This window comes from Cinclus cinclus, chromosome 6, assembly GCF_963662255.1.
Source record: "Cinclus cinclus chromosome 6, bCinCin1.1, whole genome shotgun sequence".
NCBI lineage: Eukaryota > Metazoa > Chordata > Aves > Passeriformes > Cinclidae > Cinclus > Cinclus cinclus.
Window position 1 is genome coordinate 46,212,572 of NC_085051.1, and position 19,095 is coordinate 46,231,666.

At 38.4% G+C, this 19,095-nt stretch overlaps 1 protein-coding gene across 4 annotated transcripts in view; it reads right to left on the reverse strand.

Moving 5' to 3' along the window:
* Nucleotides 1-637: 637 nt before the first annotated feature.
* Nucleotides 638-19,095, reverse strand: part of TTC7B (tetratricopeptide repeat domain 7B) — a 119,602-nt gene continuing 101,144 nt past the window's right edge. For all 4 annotated transcript variants that reach the window (XM_062495463.1, XM_062495462.1, XM_062495465.1 and 1 more), the window contains one exon: nt 638-1,539. In XM_062495463.1, the coding sequence (XP_062351447.1) occupies nt 1,318-1,539 (222 nt within the window). In that variant the 3' untranslated portion in view covers nt 638-1,317. The remainder of the gene's footprint in view (nt 1,540-19,095) is intronic.

Here is a 19,095-nt window from a genome sequence, read left to right on the forward strand (position 1 = left end):
TCTAATGGGGAACCTGGAACTCTTCCCAGGCTCCAAAGGTGCCCAGTGCTGTAAGTGAGTGGACACTACTACCCAGCTCATGCACCCTGAGTAATCACTGCAACAATGACTCCTCTCCACACATCCCAGAGACTCTCTGGCAAGTATCAGTCTACTAAACCAGCTTTTAAGGGACACAAAGGGTAGGAGATGTTGAGAAAGAACTATGAAGACAGTAAAAAACCTCAAAGAATATTGTATAAATATTTAACATGCTTTTCCCAAGCACTACCAAGGTGTATGTAAATGTCCATGTATTATGTAAAGGCAGTGTAATCTACCTTCATCAAGAGCTGGAGTGGAAGGAATAATAAAGGAGTTGTGAAGATTTAAGGAAACCTGAAATCTAAGATAACAGTACCATTGGCAAAGAGAATAGCAGCTTCTTTTTTCTAGACTGGCCTCAGAAGATTTAATTTTGGTGTTGTTCATCTTCAAGGCCAGCCAGCCACCTCATAAAAAAGTGCTCACAAGCCATCTATTTCCCCCAGATTCTTAATTAGGACACAGGAAAAGTTCCATTTAAAAATCATTTTATTATTAACATAATCTTCCCATTTAGCCAAGTGTGGGTTCATGTATAAGGAATGTCGGTAAATATTCCATTTGAGGCTTCTTTTTACATATTTCCATTGATAAATAAACTCTGAATTCACATAAAAAAGTTAAACTTAAATAACTAATATATTTTTTGTAACAGGCATACATTGGTAAAATATAAATATTCTTGTACTCAGCCTTTGCTCTAGATAACAGTTAGCCACACATCACAGTTATTAACAACTAAAAACAAGAACTCAACTGATTTTCTGGCCTGGACTAAAATAGAGATGGAAACAGAAAATTCACATTTTGACTTTGGGCCAAAAGAGGTTGAGAGGCAGGAAGAGAACAGTTTTATTAACAGCTTTGTTAAAAATAGTCTGCTCTGCCACTTAACTTACTCTACAATTGGTAGCTGATTCCATTATAATTTTATGTAACACTCAAGTTTCACTAACAAAATATGGCACATCATCCATGAATATAACAATGTTTTAAAACTACCAGGGCAAAACTGCAGGCGATATGAGTGATTTGGCTCTGGCTCACCACCCTGACAGTCTGACATTAACATATGTTGGTACCTCCCTGCTTTGGCCACTTTCCCACAAAAGAGTGGAGCTTGTTACCTGTAGCTTTAAAGTTTCTCAAACTAACCAGTTACCAGGCAGTCTCATACACTGGGTTTGCTCACCCAGAAGTCAAGACCAAAAATCAGTTGATGGAGATGCCCTCTCACAGGACTCTGGGAATGATGGTAAAAGGGACCACGGGACTGCTGGCTTCCAGCTCCAGTGCCGTCAGGAAGCACTCGGTCGCGGCATCATCATTGCCTTGAGCCTGCAGCACCTCTCCCAGGCTGTTCCAGACCTCATGAGCTGTGGAGTTCACCTGGACAGCATCTCTGAGAATCTTCTCTGCCAAGCTATAGCGCCCAAGCTGATGAAGTATCAGAGCCTGCAAGAAAACAAAGGGAAAATTGCTGAGATTGGCCAGTAGGGTTTTCCTGAAGCTCAAACAAGATCACTGCAGTGAAATAAGGGTACGCAGCTCTTGGGATCAAAGTGTTAGACTATGGAATTTTTATTTATTTTTTAAATTTAAGAAAAGAAATTACCTGACGCAGGACTGGAGCAAGCTACTCCACACCAACAAAGTCAAGTGGCTTTCGACAGGAAAGAAAGACTAAATAACTCCACCTATTTGCCAAGAAGCAGGAAGTACCAAGCCTTTTGCACAAGCTCCTGTTATCTGCAATCCTAAGGGGTGTACCCTTAAATTTTCACATCCTTCCTGGGCATCTCAGCACCCAACTCATGGTCTATAACACTTGAGACCATACACGGCACCAGCAGCACTCGGGCAACATTGCTGTAACAAGACTGAGCTCAGCTCAGTGGGCAACAACCACAGTGCTTGATTTAATCTGTGGAACAGGAACAGGGACTGATACTGCCCCACTAATGCACAAAGGACCAGCAGGCACAGAACTTCCTCATGAGCATCCTTCTAACAGATCCTCTACTTTCCTCTGCAAGATGGGATCCAATTCAGCACTACATGATCCAGAGCACGTCCAAACCCACTAGGACATGGGCTGAATGAGGCCATGGAAATCTCCATCCATCACATTCAGCTATGTTACTGTGGCAGAAAAGTAATGGAATGACCCAATAGGAGAGCTTTATTTTGGGATTATAATAATCCTTACAATATTATGCATTTTTATATTGTGTTTCTGCATTGCAAAACACATATGGACCACAAATCTTTGTTTTGCAGAGAGGCATCCCAATCACATGTTTACAGAGGCCTTGTGACTTCTGCCCTCCCAGCCCCCTCTCCTTGGACCACAATTTATCTTCTCTCTGTACATCTGTCCCTCAAATCCTTATTAACCTAAGCACCGATGATTAGAAAGTATTGACATTCTAAGCAGCCCCTGAATTATCCACCATACATTTCTGAAATTGCACCCACCTGGCTGACTTTCAGCTTGGGAAGACTGTTAACTCTGTCCTACGAACAACTGAGCACACCCTGCTCTGTTGAACCACATAAAGAGTGCTGAACAGTACTGGCAAGTGAATAAATAAATGCAATGCAGGCTAATTTCTATCAGCCTGGCAGATGTTCTCACATAAAGGTGCTAGAGGGCTTTTCTGGGTTTGGACTTTTTTTGAGCCGTCAATTGAGTCAGCATTTTCAGAGCAAGTGAACAGTACTTCCAATACAAAAACTGGATAACTCTCAGGGTCAGTGCTTTTTTTTTCTCAGCAGTGAAGTGATTGTCAGTGACTGGTAGGTATCAGATGTGAAACTACAAAACAATGAAACAAGGAGATGGAATACACAAAGCTGGTGTTGCTGCAGTGCATCTAACCTCAATAAAATTTAAGTGTTCTTATTTTCCAAGATAAGAGTCTCTATTTTCATAAGCCTTGCTTTTTGGGGAGGCAGATATGTATATTTTATACTAATTAAATATGTGAATGATTTGAATACTGCTAATACTTTTTTCCTTAAATATGTCAGACCATTTTCCCTGCTTGCTAAGGATACAAGCTGTTATTTTCAACACCAAAGAAAAACCAAATTTTGCAGATATAAGCTTGTTCATAGGAAGAGACACATATTACGTCACATCTGCCCTATTCTGCATGGCAAAAAGGATAGTTGAGATTTTCCAGGAGACAGAACTAGAGCAAATACTGGCAGTTTGCCTGCTGTTATACTTTCCTAAGAATACATGCATTAGTGTTGAAATTAGCATTTAGCAGTAGTGAAGGAACCACTCTTGCATGGACAATGAGGTTACATCCTGTCCCCTCATGGTTTGGAGACACAGCTTTCCCAAGGGAGTGCCTCCTGCAAGTCAGTCTTTCACTGGTGTCTTAGCCTGGGATGACATGAAGACTCCTGCCTCAGGACTAGGTCGTAGGTCTGGGACAACAAGCTTTGCTACCAAAGAACCAATAGAAAATTAGACTTGTTTCATGCAGAGCATTAAAAGGATACTGACATTTGATCACTGCAGCTGTGGGCTGAACTCGAGTGATCTAAGAGAAAGGATACAAAATACCCTCTGATTCATTAACTCCCTCAGAATGATGGTCAGATGTCATGCATTCTAAGTGTCCAATTTGTAAATCCCCTTCTTGGATGACTTCCTTACAATTCTGAGGCACAGAACATTTCAAATTATTTGCAGCCCTTGCCTGACTTTGCTCAATTCAGCACAGGCAGAAGGAGCAGGCAAGTCTATCACGCAGCAATATCCTTTGGTGACCTCACACCAACACTCATCTAAGAAAAATAATTTCAGTTTACCAGCTGTCAGCATACGCTTGCTTTCTGTATTAACTCTTCAGGAAAAAAACCTAAACCAGTAAAACCAACACCAACAAAACCCACCCAATTAACCCCCTTTCCAAACCAAAACTCCTCTCAGACTTCCCAGAAATCAGTACAAATTATCCCAGTCCTTCACTGCGTATATTCCTCTGCTTTCTAACTGGAAACAAAATCTTGAAGCTACTAGTTCTGGCCTTCAACTATTTAGCAGCAGATGTACAGACAAAATTTATCTGCAGAATAATGTTATGTCTCTTGTTTTATGGCTGGAGATGGGGCTGACCAACACATCAGCTCTGCAGAAACACAGAGGGGTACCTAAGTGACATGGATCACACCTTAAGACTTGCCATGTTACTTTAAAACCTAAGCAGAATGCCTTTTCTGTAAATCCTCTCTATAAATATTTAAAATTATACAATATGAGAGGGATTTTGGAACCTGTATCAATTAGAAAAAGTGCTATATAATAATTTGTGTAAATAACAAGAAGTGTCAGTAGGAAAACATCCATTCAACAAAATATAATAAACCAGTAAGTTCCAAAGGAATTACAGAAATCTAATGTGACCTATTTGTTCTTTCTACATTTCAGAATGCTGTAGCAGTTGACAGTGGTGTTTAAGACAATTGTTTGCATCTGCAGGAGAAAGCAAGCTCTTTCCTGCTATTGCATCTCTTTCACATGAAAGAATAATAAATGTATGACATTTGCTCCTAACACAGATATAAAAGCCTCTAATGTGTGCAGACTTCTTCATTTTGCAGCTCGGTACAAATGTTGCTTATTACTTTACTCCATGTTTGGTTTGCTGAGAATTTTGGGATTCCTTTGAGGTTGTTTTTTTTTTTCCTGTCAAATCACTGATCTCCCCTAAGTGTGTTAAAGCTTTCACTTCCTCTCTGGTTAGGATGTCTGTACGTTGTAAACTCTCTAGGCATACCTTGCTTTTCTTTTAGCCAGTTCTACATTTTAGGGGTTGATTTTGTAACTCAAAACACTCCAAGAGAGAACTCTAATGAGAAATGGCACAGGCAGAGAGTAAAGAGAATCTCTGAAGAAACAGAGAGACATTTTTTTTGTGCCACCATCACAACCAATGAAACCAGTGCTTCATGACTCCAGTCCACTGATATTTATGCCAGTCACTTTGAATAATCAACAATACTCAAAGATCTGTGGAGCTCAGATGCTCTCTGCTCATGGAAAGGTCAACAGCCCTTCACAGTGCCCAGCCAGAGCTGGGAGTAAAAGGGATTTTGCAATCCCGAGAGCCTCCAGGGGTTCTCCAAAGGGGCTTTCTAAAAGAGCAACGCTGTGTAACACTGTGCTGCCTTGGATAGAGAGGTACTGTTGTCACTCCAGACAGGTTCTACACAAACTTCACATCCTAACAGATCAAAACTCTCTAGGAATTAATCAAAATGGGGAGGAAAGTGCTTCCTACTTTTGCCACAAGTTATTTTCCAGATCTTGCCAATTCTTTCCTCACCCATCCAGAGTCACAAAGTCTCCCTCTTGTTGGGCAATGATTTTACATGTGTTTTCTCCCTCAGTCATTCCCTTTGCACTTCATTTTACATTGCCTCACATACAAAACTGCTATTCTTCGCTCATTTCACCCAAATCTCTCCAAGGATTGTTTTTACAATGCTCAGTCAAACAGGGCCCATTTGTTCGTTAGAAAAATGTAAGCTTGTTTCAAAAGGAAAACATTCAAATTACTTTGGATTTCCAAATGGAGCATTACAGTCTCCAAATAAAATTTCCAGTTAGAAAATGCACTATCATTTATTAATAAAATATCATGACTCAGAACCTGAACAACATCATGTAATAAGCAATTGTATAAACCCATAATTGCTTAAATAAGCATGTAATGTAATCTTCACTGCAAAGATATTTTTTTCCTGCAGTCTTTCTCTCTTTGCAAATTAACCTGTCATAATGATTAACCAACCAGTCAACGCAAAACACATATCTAGACAAATAAACATAGGAGTAAGATTTGTAAATACCTAATTTTTCATTTTGAAAAATAGCTATTTAAAAAAATTATTAACACCAGATACTTAGAGCAGTCTAGTAAGGTTATTTTTTTATTTGCTCCTAGGCAAATGAGAAGCTAACATTAATTTTTTCCTGTGGAACTACCTTTGAAAAAATTACAGTCATTATTATTGCTCATCATATGTCTCATCAAACCAGAGCTTTATCATAAAGTACTAAACTATATTTGGATCAACTGGGGGAAAAAAAAGGGTAGAAAGGTAACACTACAAAGACCACTTCAGTGATTTCTTCAGTGTAACTATAAATTTTGTCTCAAGAGAGCTGGAGGTTTCCTAAGGTTTAACTGTCTGACTACTTCTCCACCATGCCTGAAAAGAAACAGTTCTCAGTCTCAACAGAAGCACCACTTGAGATTTTTACCTTTATCTACTTGATATCAAGAGGAATATCTTAATTTTCTCTGGGAAAAATATAGACTAGAAGTGGGAGATGTTCTCAAAAACAATGAAATTTATTTAGAAGTAAAAAAAGGGGAACTGTGGCCATGAGTCCATTTGCACTCTTGCCTTTTTCAGGGAGGGTGCTGAACTCTCTCTGCAGAGAAGGAAGCTGGGAAATGGGAGAAATGGAGAGAACAGGGACAAGAAACGCGGCTGACTTAGCCCACAAAAAGTGCCAGAGGTTCTCACATGTTTAGGAAACACAGTCTTTTGACCGACAGAAGTCTCAACTATGGAGATTTGAGTAGTGCCCAGATGTGATCTTCATATTAATTCATTCCTGACTTCCTGGTGAGTCTGTTACATGACTTGTTTGCTAAAAATCTGTATGATAAAGATCTTATGTAGCTAAAAAATTAGCCCTCAGAGCTAAAAGTTTGCCTTGCAAAAATAATAGCTATAAGAAAACATTATAAGCATATGAAAATTAAAAACTGACTGATTTTGCTTTTCATGATAAGAGCAGGGATACAGAAAAACAGTGGACTGTTTTGCTGATGATCTGCTGAGGCCCAATAAGTTATCAGCTGATAATGTATAAGCAGACAGAACTATTCAGATGTGGAAAACAATGATTTTTTAAAGCTACAAAAGATTTAAAGAACTCACTACATTCAGCTTCACAATCATTTTCCCAGTTCACTACCTTACTGTTTTTAAGTGGGTCCCAGCCTAAGAGATTATCAACTTTAAGCTGTGATATCAGAAGGACATGCTAGAAACATCCCCATCCTATCTAAAAACTTAAAAATCAGGGATTATGACCATAAATAGTTACAAAATTCTGAGTGCAATGTATGCATCGCAAATCCATATGCAGTATAATTTTAGCATCACAAAACTGCCCCTTGTTACATGCTGCTTTTTCAGCCTATTTTGCAAGTGTTAAGGTGGCTGCTATTTTTAAACAGATCTATCAAACTTGAAGGTTTACCAGAGACTTGACAGTGCTATGCTATAATAATGAAACAGAAGTGTTAGTGAGGCAAAATGAGAATTTGCCATGATACATGGAAAGTCAAGTAAAACTCTACAGCTGATACTTTCCAACCTCCATGATAAAAATACATGTTTTAAATGCAGTCTATAATCAATATTTTACACTTACTTAGAGTAACAGAAAGAGAACATTATTTATACAGTGCTCTCCTATTTTAGCTGATGGCTTTGTGCTGAAACATGTCCATCTAGTCAAAGTATGACTTTGCATAAGAAATCATTTATAAACTCCTTTCAAAAGCACATGCATGTTGAGTCATTGTGCGTAACTATTTCTGCAAGTATGAAAAGATTGTGACATAGCACATCAGAAATAAGCCATTCCACCAGAACAATGATGAATAAACATAGTTCTGTATCTGCAGACATAGACTGCATTTTAATGCAGGAATTTTGATGGGTGGCCACATTATAGGGTTTAAAACCAACTGGATTGACCACACTACATTTTACAAGCAAAGGTTATAATAAATACATTTTTGTAATTGAAAAAGAAACTGAACAGGTACACAATTTGTTTTCCAAAACACAGAATAAAAGCCATTTATTTTCTCTAACAAGGCAATTATTTTGAAAAATAAAAAGCATATTTTTTCAAATATGGGATAAATAAAACTTCCTAGCAGCTCAGTACGGATTTTCTTCTTTAAATGAGAACAACCAGCTAATAATTTGATCACTCCCTAAATCAAACAAAGCAGCTGATGAACAAATACAAACCTATGCCTTGAGCCCACGCTTTGTTCAGAGCCTATCACAGATCATCACCTGTGCCATGTCCCTCTCCACCTCGCCCCCTCGCTCGCCTTCCTCCATGCCCAGCCCACCCTCCCTGTGCTCTGGGCCCTGCTGGAGCCCCAGTTTGTTATTTCTCTGCCCTTCTCCCAGTACTAACATACCCCCCTGAGGTATCCAATTGCTTCCCCTGCTGCAAAACACTTGTTGCTAGGAGAAAACCCACTGCTTGGCAACAGATTTTTAAAACAACAACTTTGGCTTTGTCACTCACTGAACTTCACATCACCAGCATGAAATAAGGAACCCATGTGGTCGGGAGTGCATCTGTGTACTTCTAACTCCCCTGGAAATGACTGCCCCCTTCCTACAAGGATGTGCTTGCCTTTTAGTTCCTTACTGCTCACAGCCCAGAATGCAGAAAGGTTCAAAATTTGAAGGTTGCTTTTAAAAACTGTTGACTGTAGCCTTCCACTGAGATGGAAGCCCTTGTGTAGAGGAGATGAATCCCTCTGCAATTAATCCTGTGACAGCCCCCTGGAATCTCCTTTGAGATAAGAAAATCTACTTGTTTAGAATGACTCATGTTAGAAAAATGCAAGCTCTTCTTACCTTTTTAGGATATTATTGGTTAGGCTTGGTTCTTTATAACTGGTTGTCCCAAACAAAGAAAGATAATGTAGTTGGCCAAAATGTGTTAACCCTGTTTTCCATTGGTTTACCTGTGATCCCCCCAAACCCTATAAAAGTACACGTGTGATCCCCCATCTTTGGATTTGTAGCCTGACCCCTTCACGGACGATAATAAAGCCTGTGGAAAAGGTCCGAGCTGCTCTCCTGGTGTTTTTATTCCAGCTGGAAACTACAGGTGTCTGTGAGAAACCATGAAGCTGAGTGCCTGAAAGGCCAGCACTCACAAACCTTGAAACTTTCCCCTGCCCAACAACAACAGGGCAGGAGGCACAACAAAAAGTTACACCCTTGGACTTCTTTTCCTGTTAAGACAATATGTTCTTGCAATAATATGCTGTAATTTTGATTTACACCTAATGTGAATGTCCAACAAGCTTTAATTTATTTTTTTTTTTAATTTTAAAAACATACCAGACCCCATTGCAAGAACTAATTTGACTGTAGCACGCTATAGCATACTGAAAACAATAAAATACCTTATGATGAAGTGAAGCAGCTAGTGACTCCAGAACTTATTTAACTTTTTATCTCCATCTGAAAATTACATGAGGGTCTTATTTTATATGCTGTGGCTACCAACACAGTAACCCCACAATGGTTCTCCCTTCAGAAGTCAGATGGCTACAGCTCTGGCAGGTACTGCATCACCATTGGCATCAAGGAATCATTAAGTAAAGCCTTGGTCCTCAGATTATGGCCAGTCCTAAACTTGGAATACTTGTCATCTTGTGCAAATGTTTTACATTTCGTCCCAGGTGTGACACCATGAGGTGATGCTAGTGCATGTAGGTTCTTTGGATCACCTTCCTCCATCTGGAAGATTGGCACCACTGTATCTTCCTTTCCCTCCCTCCCAGCACTGAAGCTACATCATTGTCTTCTCACCTTTTCCACAAACCAGAAACGAGGATTTCCCAGATGTATAATACATACACCTGTAATGAAAACAAGTGCAGAAGATCACAGCTTCTCACAGTGCTGTTTATGAAATGGGCCCATAGTAATTTCTGTAATTTGGTATGTTCTTGTCTATTGTGATTCACACCCTCACCCCTTCCCCTATGTAGACAGTTCACAGATATAAACACATCACAGTGCCTTCCCTACAGAAATCCTGCCACTTTATCAGTCTAATCTGTAGTTGCATTTCAACACTGCCTGGGTTCAAAGCAAGGCCAAGTTTACCACTGGATCATTGTGCTCCATACAGAGACTCCACAGCACTGTTTGTTATTGATGCCATTATTTTTCCAGTATTGAGTCAAAGGGTCAGAAGTATAGCAAACTGTATTCCTGTTACTCAAAACCTAGGAGTAACATAGAAGTTTCAATATCCAAAAGGGGAGAAAAAAAATCCCCAAATCCTCTGAAAATGATACAAGGATAAACAGAAAACCTCAGACCGAGTGTTTTGAACTGAGGAGCCCCAAAGTCAGCCCAGTGAGTCAATATTCAATTATGTGAGGAAAAGCTGGATTTTTCACAATAACTGAGGATACCAGGAATTCAGGGTCCTTACTCCACTGCCTAAAACTAGGTTCCAGTCTAGAACACCTGAAGGTTCCTGGTACTGAAAGCTTGTGCACCGAGCAAAACTACTAAAATGTCAGGAAATTAATGTTTTTCTGTCCATCAGTCATCTACAGATAGAATTAAAGAATAAACAATTAGAAATACCAAGCAGTGACTTTTAAAGAAACTGTTTTTCATTAATGACAGTTCTTCTATACAACCACATTGAACATACTAGTTGTATGTGGCTTCTGGAAATAGTAATTAGAAAAATTGATCAAATGTTTTAATGAAGAAATCAATCTGAAGTCAGGGGAATAGTTCCTGTATCAAAGGAAAACCAGAGTTGCAGATCCAGTATTAGGCTCTGTGAATAAAATCTATAATTAACAGAACTGTCAGAGTTCAAATTGAGCTTTGGAGATCTTTAGTTAAATTGCTGCTGTGTTGAAAGCCAGCATTTGCAGTCCATGCTTGTACACAGTACTACAGCACTACAGAAACTTTTCTGAAGTCTGAACTTTTGAGACCATGGAAAAGGAATCAGAAGTGAATGATATTCTTCTGAAGTACCTTTTTGCATTTATGCATGTGCATTTCTCTCAAATATTCTGAAAAGTCCTGTATTAAATATTCAAAGTCAGAACTGCAGTGTTAGATAAAAGATGACCAATCTTTTCAGTACTAAAATAAAACAGAAACTCATAGTTTAAAGAACATTATTCACTTTTTTATTCCTTTTGCCCTTAGCTAAAGAGTCTTCTGCATATAAAAATGTGTACATACATATGTTATGACTAATGTCACTGTTTCAAAATTGCTATGACACTACAGCAGCACTTACTACACTGGCACTGCAGTAACCTCTAAGAAAAAAAGGTTATTTTTAATACAGCATTAATAAATGTATATTTTTATAGCATCCCCAGGAAACAGACCACTTCCTCCCCCGCAAAGCAGATGTGAACTGCCATCTGCTGCTGGGGCTCAGCACACTGCTCTGGAAGGGCCATCCTCATGGCAGTGTGCAAATCCTCCCGGCAGGAGAGGGAATGCACTCTCCCTCTCCCCGGATTCTGAAAGGCAAGGCAGAAGCTGTAGGTAGCTGTTAACCTGCCAGTCTGCCAGGACAGCTGCCAGCAGATTCTTCTTTAAGGGACAGCTATTTTCAGTGTGAAAGGAGGGCCCACACCCTCCCATCTGTGCACCATCAGGCACAGGTCAGAAGAGCCACAGCCTAACCATTGGCTAAGAAAGGGCTCCTAGCTCTTTCAGAAAAATAAAACAAACACTTCCCTATATACTGATTTACCCTGCACAAAATTGGAAGAAATTGAACATACCGAAAACTACAGAAAAAAAAGCTTCTGACAGCTAAAGAGAGAAGCCCAAACAGCAGTATTTCAGGGGAAAACTATTAAAGGGCTAAGAATAACATCAATGTACCTCAACAAATCAGCTTTTGCTAGTACTGATCTGGAAGCAAACAGATTAATATAACTGAAGCATCACTGAAGTTTTATAATTAAATTCCATATAAGCCCATCACATTTTCTCTCAAATGCTTCTTTGTGGATTAATTGTTAATTTTTAATCTAAAACTTGCAAAAGTAAGGTATTTTCCATTTAATCAACATCAGATCAGAAAGGTCCTCTTAGGTTACTCGTTTCTATCCCCTGTTGTTATGGACAACCTTCTGACAAGACTTTTTGCTCCACAGTGTTAACCCACAAGTGCTAAGAATCCTTTCCACATTGCCTTCCCAAATTTTTCCCTAGCTAGCTTGTTTTCATTTGCTTCAGTGCCAATGCCACTTAGCCATATTTGGGTTATGCATACTCCTCTCATGTTTACAAGTATCATATATTATTATTAAAGTTTCCTGCTCCTCCCAGGAAATGCAGCAGAGATTTCCAATGCCACACTGCTGTGCAGTCACCTCGGCACTGACTGGTGTAAGCCACAGCCTGGGTTTGCCATCCAGCCACATTACTCGGGATTACAAGAGAATCACAGTCCCAGCCCATGAGGAACCAAAGTGAAACCTCTGCCTTAGTGCACACTGAGGTTTCACTTGTCCTATTGACCAGCCTCATAGCTAGTTTCACTGGGCATGGCAGCCTCTGTTCTGGGTATATAAAGCAACCAGTAGAGCACAAACACCACCATTCCACGAGGGAAGGAGAATCTGTAGGCTTACAAAACTAAAGGTGAGACTACACTCTTGACAAGAGATGATGCTGATAATGGAGACAAGATGATTTCTCATCTTGTGCCTGGCCAACTCATGCACAATGGAGATGCAGCTCTGATCAAGTACTACCACAGCTCTTTGTCCTCTCCAGCTATTTCCATACTCAGTCCTGCTCTTGCATTTCTGAAAATGATTTTATTTCTTTCACTCAAGGGTTTCCAGGCCTCACTTTTAATTCAACTTTGCCTTTGTCATGCAACTCTTCACACTGAGTAGAGGTACTGCATGAAGCATTCCAAAATTTTCTGTTAACAAATCCAGTAACATTTAGTGAAGCCTCAGTTACTTCATCCACTAGTTCTTCCAGAATTCTGGTCCACTCCTCCATGCTCTTCTACCAGCAAGTACTTGCCATCATTCTCATACTTTCATTTCCACTGCTAATTTTACCTTTGCCATCCATGATGTATGAATATCACATATGTGCCCATGATGAATATCACATTCCTATTGAAGATTGAGGCAAAATATGACTTGCAGTTAGGGACTTTTTGTAGGCGGATATCCATCACTGCTCTGATTGACACTGCATATTAAATCATATTCTGTGGTTGGTTTATGGCTCTTGAAATATATTTTTCAAACTGTATAATAAATTAGTGCACAAGGTCGGAATCTGCAGAGAAAATGTAAATTCCAAATGCTGTTTCTCCTTCAGTCCTCTCCTTTGGTTTACTATTGTCAGCTGACAGGCAGCTGGAATAAACTGAAGCCCTGCTTCCCCAAGTGTAAGAGCCTTGTCCATTTGAGTCACTTTTCTAGTTCACTGGAGCACAGTTGGCAGGAAGAACAAGAATGACAGAAAAGGCACTCCCCCACAAAGCTAGGATTTGATCAGAGTAAGCAAACTGGGAAGTTAATGCTCTCTGAGTAAAGAGCTGAAATGCAGAATAGCAGCTTCCACTTTTCAAGGAAGGGATTTTCATGGCATAACAAATACAGCAATAGCATGGGTTTGGTGGGGAAGGTGGGAATCCTGGAGCTTAAGTGAGCTGCTGAGTCTGAGGTGAAATACAAACATTTCCTACCAGCTATTGTGTTAAACATCCATGGATTTATCTTCACAAAAATACGCATATATAAATCTTATATTAAATCAAATGTAATCCACATGGCAGAAAGACCACACCTAGTCATAGCATATCCCTAAATTTTTGAAGCTCAGGCTTTGATTCTGCAGCAAATGAGATGAGTTTGGATGGCCAAGCTAAAGCTACCCCATTTATTTTCCAGAGATCACCAGCTGTTCATCCTATCATATCACAATTTTAAAGGAAATAAAGTTTGATGTGTCAATTACTTTAATAGATATAAAGTATAAAACTGCTGTCACATCAGAACTAGTTATTTCTGGCAACTGTAACCTACCAACTTGTGGTTAGGCATTCAAGTAATATGACAAAGTATCATCACAGACTGCATTTGTGTCATAGCATTTCTTAGCCCTCTGGTAAATCTTTGGGTCCATGACCCTCACCGTACCACCTGTTCCAAAGCTAGTGACTATCACTTTTTCAAATGGCCATAAATTAAAAACCAGACAGAATCCCAAAGAAGCTATTGTCAGCTGTCAGGACAAGCTGTAACAAGGACCATGGAAAAATGGTAATTGAAATGGCTTTGCAGCTGATAGAGATTCACCTGCTCATCTTTTGAACATTTGTAAACACATGACAATATCTGCCTTAATTTACTATTTGCACCCATTTAAAAAATAAGGGGGCTCTTTTTGAATGAGAGGATGTACTTTTACAATTGTCTTTATTTTAAAATACTTACTTTAAGGCAACAAAACCCACTCACCATCAGGGACATTTTAACTCCAAAGCCAGGGCAAAAGCCTTTCTTTTAGTAGGTCAGATCACTTCTAATAGAAGGCAAGTATTCTTAGATGACAAATATTCTTCCAAAGTGCTACCTAACACCATCTTTGTCCATGAAGATTTAGAGTATTGAAACCATTTTCACACTGTATATTGTACAGAAGAAATTTTGAATCCACATGACTTTTTTTGTTATTTCTATAGCCCTTTACAGGTAAGGTCTTTATATCACTCACAATTCACTATTTCTTCTAAACATATTATGCTATGCAGGAATAGAGCTAACTAAGCTAATGTAGCACAATACATTATGTTATATTGTGGAATAATTTTAAACAGTCAACTTTTAACAGCACCGACCGCAATGAAGTCTGGTTTGGTTTTCTAATCACTGTGTCTTACATCGTTGCAGTGGAGAATTTACAAATGCTCACTCTTGGTTGTTTGCTGATACCTAATAAAAATCTGAAATAATGAAAAGGCCTTGGTAGTCTTTCCTCCTGCCTATATTTTTGTAATAATTGCACAAGCCTTTTTATTTCATCATTCCCTCTTCTGTCCAGATGAAACAAAGGTATTAAAGAATGATTTTGTATGCCTGATTTCCTAAGGATATTTGCCTTAAGTAGTAAGTTCAATGTGTGAGATGTAAATAGTGTATTGGTAGTGGCTGAGGAAGATTGAACACACTGAGTTGCAACAAATCATTTCACCAGCATCACTGATTAAAGACTAATTAATTAGAACTCGGAAAAAAAATAGAACTCACATGTTAATTTCAGATACATCCATAAAATAAGCATTTGTAAGTTCACTTACAAAGTTTAGTTCCTGGAATAACAGGAAAGCATTTTAAAATTCTGGGATTTTTTCATCAAAGTATTTAGGAGAAAATTAGGAAGAATCAAATGTCTGCATCCTAATGGGCCTACTAAAGCACGCTATATCGTTCAAGTGGTTTTGGGTAGTGTCTTTTCTTGCAGGGCTTAGTTTTCAACAGTGTGAACACTGTTCATGTTTTCGTATTTCTGCCAAGTAAGTGCTTTGATAATGAATTGCTTTGTTTTGTTTATCTGAGCAGTTCTAAAAGACCAAAGATTTCTTCCAGGTCAAATGCTTTATGTATAGATACATGGCTCTTGAATATGAGCCCTCTGTTTTAACTCAGTGTTTTTCTAATATTTCTTTTTCTTTCATTTCAATACCAGCTCGTAAGAAAGAAAAGCTGTTCCTAAAATCAACTTCAAATCTAATTTAAGGCCTATTTCTTGAAAGCCAGCTTCCTTGAAGCATCACACCAGCATCAACCACAACACAGAATTTCTCAGATTAGTGTGAAAAAGCCACACATGTATAAAAAACACATCAGAGATTAGCAGAAAGAAGCTGTAATGCAGTGTGATGCAGAAAGTTCCCTCATGTTCCCAAGACTCCAATAAGCACGTCTTAGAACAAAACTACATTCAGCCTCAACGTCTGGACAGTAATAAACACTTACAGCCATTGTGACACACTTCAAGGAATTAAGCAGCCCTCCTTTGTTTACCTCCCACTAATCACAGAACAGGAGCAAAGACTTGTGGTTTGCCATTTCTTGCCAAACTGATCTTCCCCAAAGGGTATTATACCTCTTCAGGGAAAAGCTGGCCTGAGAAGTCTTACTCAAAATGGTATTTATTGCATTTAATGGTAATTAGATAAGCACACAAACAACATAACAGTGAAGGAAAATTTATGAGATTAGTTCTCCAAAACTGACTCTGGTTCAACTTCCCCAAGGACATAAAACAAGACTTAATTAATTTTTGTTCAAACCCAGGTATGATTCTCATTTGTAGGAAGATGTACCAAAGCATAGACCCATAGAACACCTAAGAAAAACTAACCACTCACTGCATAATAAAAGCAGCAATCCTTTTTCCTTTAGGTTTCTATATCTATGTACTTCTTATTTACTTCTGGTTTGAAGTTCACTTTTCTTGAATTTTATCTTACTACCAAGTAAAAAGGTAAGATAAGAAACAAAGATTTATAGAAGCAGTTTATCACCTATAAAAGTATGCTACTAAAAACCAGTGTGATATTTAACTGAGCTCTCAAAACCATAACAAAAAGTAATCACAGAAACAATGTACTGATGCCTCAGGTACTTCTGAACCAGTCTGCTATCCAAACAGACATCTCCTGCACCAAGCACCTCAGCTGCAATGACTTTGGAAGTAATATATTCACTGAGCAAATCCAAGGCAACATTGACAAATCTTCCATAAAGGAAGAGAAGTGGGAGAAAGAGAGGTGTAGGTAAATGAAGTGATATATTATTTAAGAGTATTGAAAGTGAATTATACAAGGATCTCATTTTACATGGCTGAGCTGAATGGCTATCAAGGAGCTGCCACAGATCCCTTCACTTAAACTGCATGCAAAGGTAACAACTATCAAATATATAATTTTCACTGATAAACCATAGAACTGGTCCATCAGTAACAGTACTAAATTTAAATATCATAAGAGAAAGTCCTCCTAAAGTCTGCCAATCATTTGCAAGTGAAAACCCACAAAAGACACTCCACAGGCTTCTTTCAGCAGGCAGTGGGAATACTGATACTGCTGTCCTAAAAAGATTGACATTGGAGATGCCTATGGGGAAAATTATTTCCTTCACAGTGCAAAGGCACTGGAAAGAATAATCACGGGAATTAAATGTGATTCCCATGAATGTGATGCTCAGAATGAGAAATCAGGAGGCTTATACTGTATTTAAAGCCAGGTATGTCACAGCACCTACACTTCAGTTTCCTCATTTCTTATGGGGAATACATGCTTCAGGGCCAAACATATTTGAAACTTAATATGTTGAGCACTCAAAATCATTATGAAAAAAAATACTATAAGCTTTTTAAAATACCTAAATTTTTGATGTAGAAAAAGAGCAAAAAATATTTTAGTTACTGTCTTACTCTCTGACATACCAACCCTTAGTTGCCATAACACTTGCAGAAGCTCAGCTTAGCCAGTTACTTTTTATTCTTCCAAATTTAGCTGAGATGCTTAAATATTCATACCTAAAAATATGATAACTATAATTAATGGTATTTTTTATCAAATGCCAAGAGTTGTTTGCAAAGTTAGTGTTTTAACAAAACATACAGACTAGAGTCATGATTAACTGGTGAAACTAAAGAGCTCTTATCTCCTGGCTCTCTATAAAGTCCTAAAGTCCACACATTTTAGTATCAAAATTTAAAAGGTGCAGATCGACATTGTACTGCTGACTGAAAAGGTGATGAAAGCCCAGAACTGCTTTCTGATTTCAAGTTTATCATTACTTACTCTCTTTCATGATGCATTTTTTCCACTCAGCTTAACCAGGCTGTTTACAGTGATAGAAATAGCATTAAAAGCAGTAACAATTCTACATCTGCAGTTTCATTCAGAGAAGACACTGGCCTTTTCCAGTGTGATGAAGTACACAAAGTGGCCAGAGAGCATAACTCCTCTCCCCCACTGAGAAATCAAGAGATGGCAACTTTCTGAACAGTATCACCACATACTTTTCTTCATGTCATTTGTTACTACTTTCTGAAAAGAATATTCTCTAATAGGAATAATAATGGAAAAATAACCATCACACCTTCAAAATAATCAGTTTTCAGAGATGCACAAAACCCACTTCAGATTTTCACACAAATTCAAGCTCACTGAAACAACTGCTTTCTCTGTTATTAATTTGTTCATCAAGATTAAAAAAATAACTTGACATCAAAAATAGCCCATCACTAACCTTAAAAGCTAATTCTCTAACTCCATCTAACACAAGTTTGCTACCAGAAAACAGAGCCTATTTTTAAAGAAATCTTATATTGGAGAAAATATATTATGCAATTCAGACACAGTAATTTGGTTGAATTCTTCCAAACTGCAAGGTGCAACTCATCTTTAAACAGTAGACTCATGAACAGGGGAATTACTGCTATGTATAAAACTGGCTAGCAGAGAAGCTAAGTTTCAGCAAATGGAAGAGGTCTTCAATTAAATTTAAAATGAGATGAGCTGAAGAGGGAGAGAGAAACATAAGAAGACTAGTCCAGACTGGGGATTTGAAGAAAAAAAACTCCGAACCAGAGTAGACAACTTATCTAGGGAATACAGCTGTTTGACATAACCCTGCAAAAGCAAGCATTAAAATTATTTCCTGGGGGACATTTGCTTCCAGATCTCTAGTTTTGCATTAAGGTAGGCTACTTGCTGCTTGATAAGGATAAGATAAAGCACAGTTTTTAAGAACAAGTTGTTTATAGTTCCAAATGAGAAAAAAAGAATTATAATTGATTAGGTAACTTCTGGTCCTCTCAAGAGCAGTCTGTTTTCTCAGGAAATAGCTTCTGCCAAAGCCAGTAAAGCTCCCCATGACAAATATATAGCAAAAAGTAAAAGATCATTTAACCAGTACACAGAAATGCACCTGAAAATTGTAGATTTATAGCAAAATACATGCACTGATAACTCCTGCACCATTTTATGATAATAGATTATTCTAAGAGAGACTGAGAAAGAGTCAGGGCTCAGACACCTGGTGATGATGCTGTTGCAAGTTTCTCACACACATTTACTCACCACCTCAACTA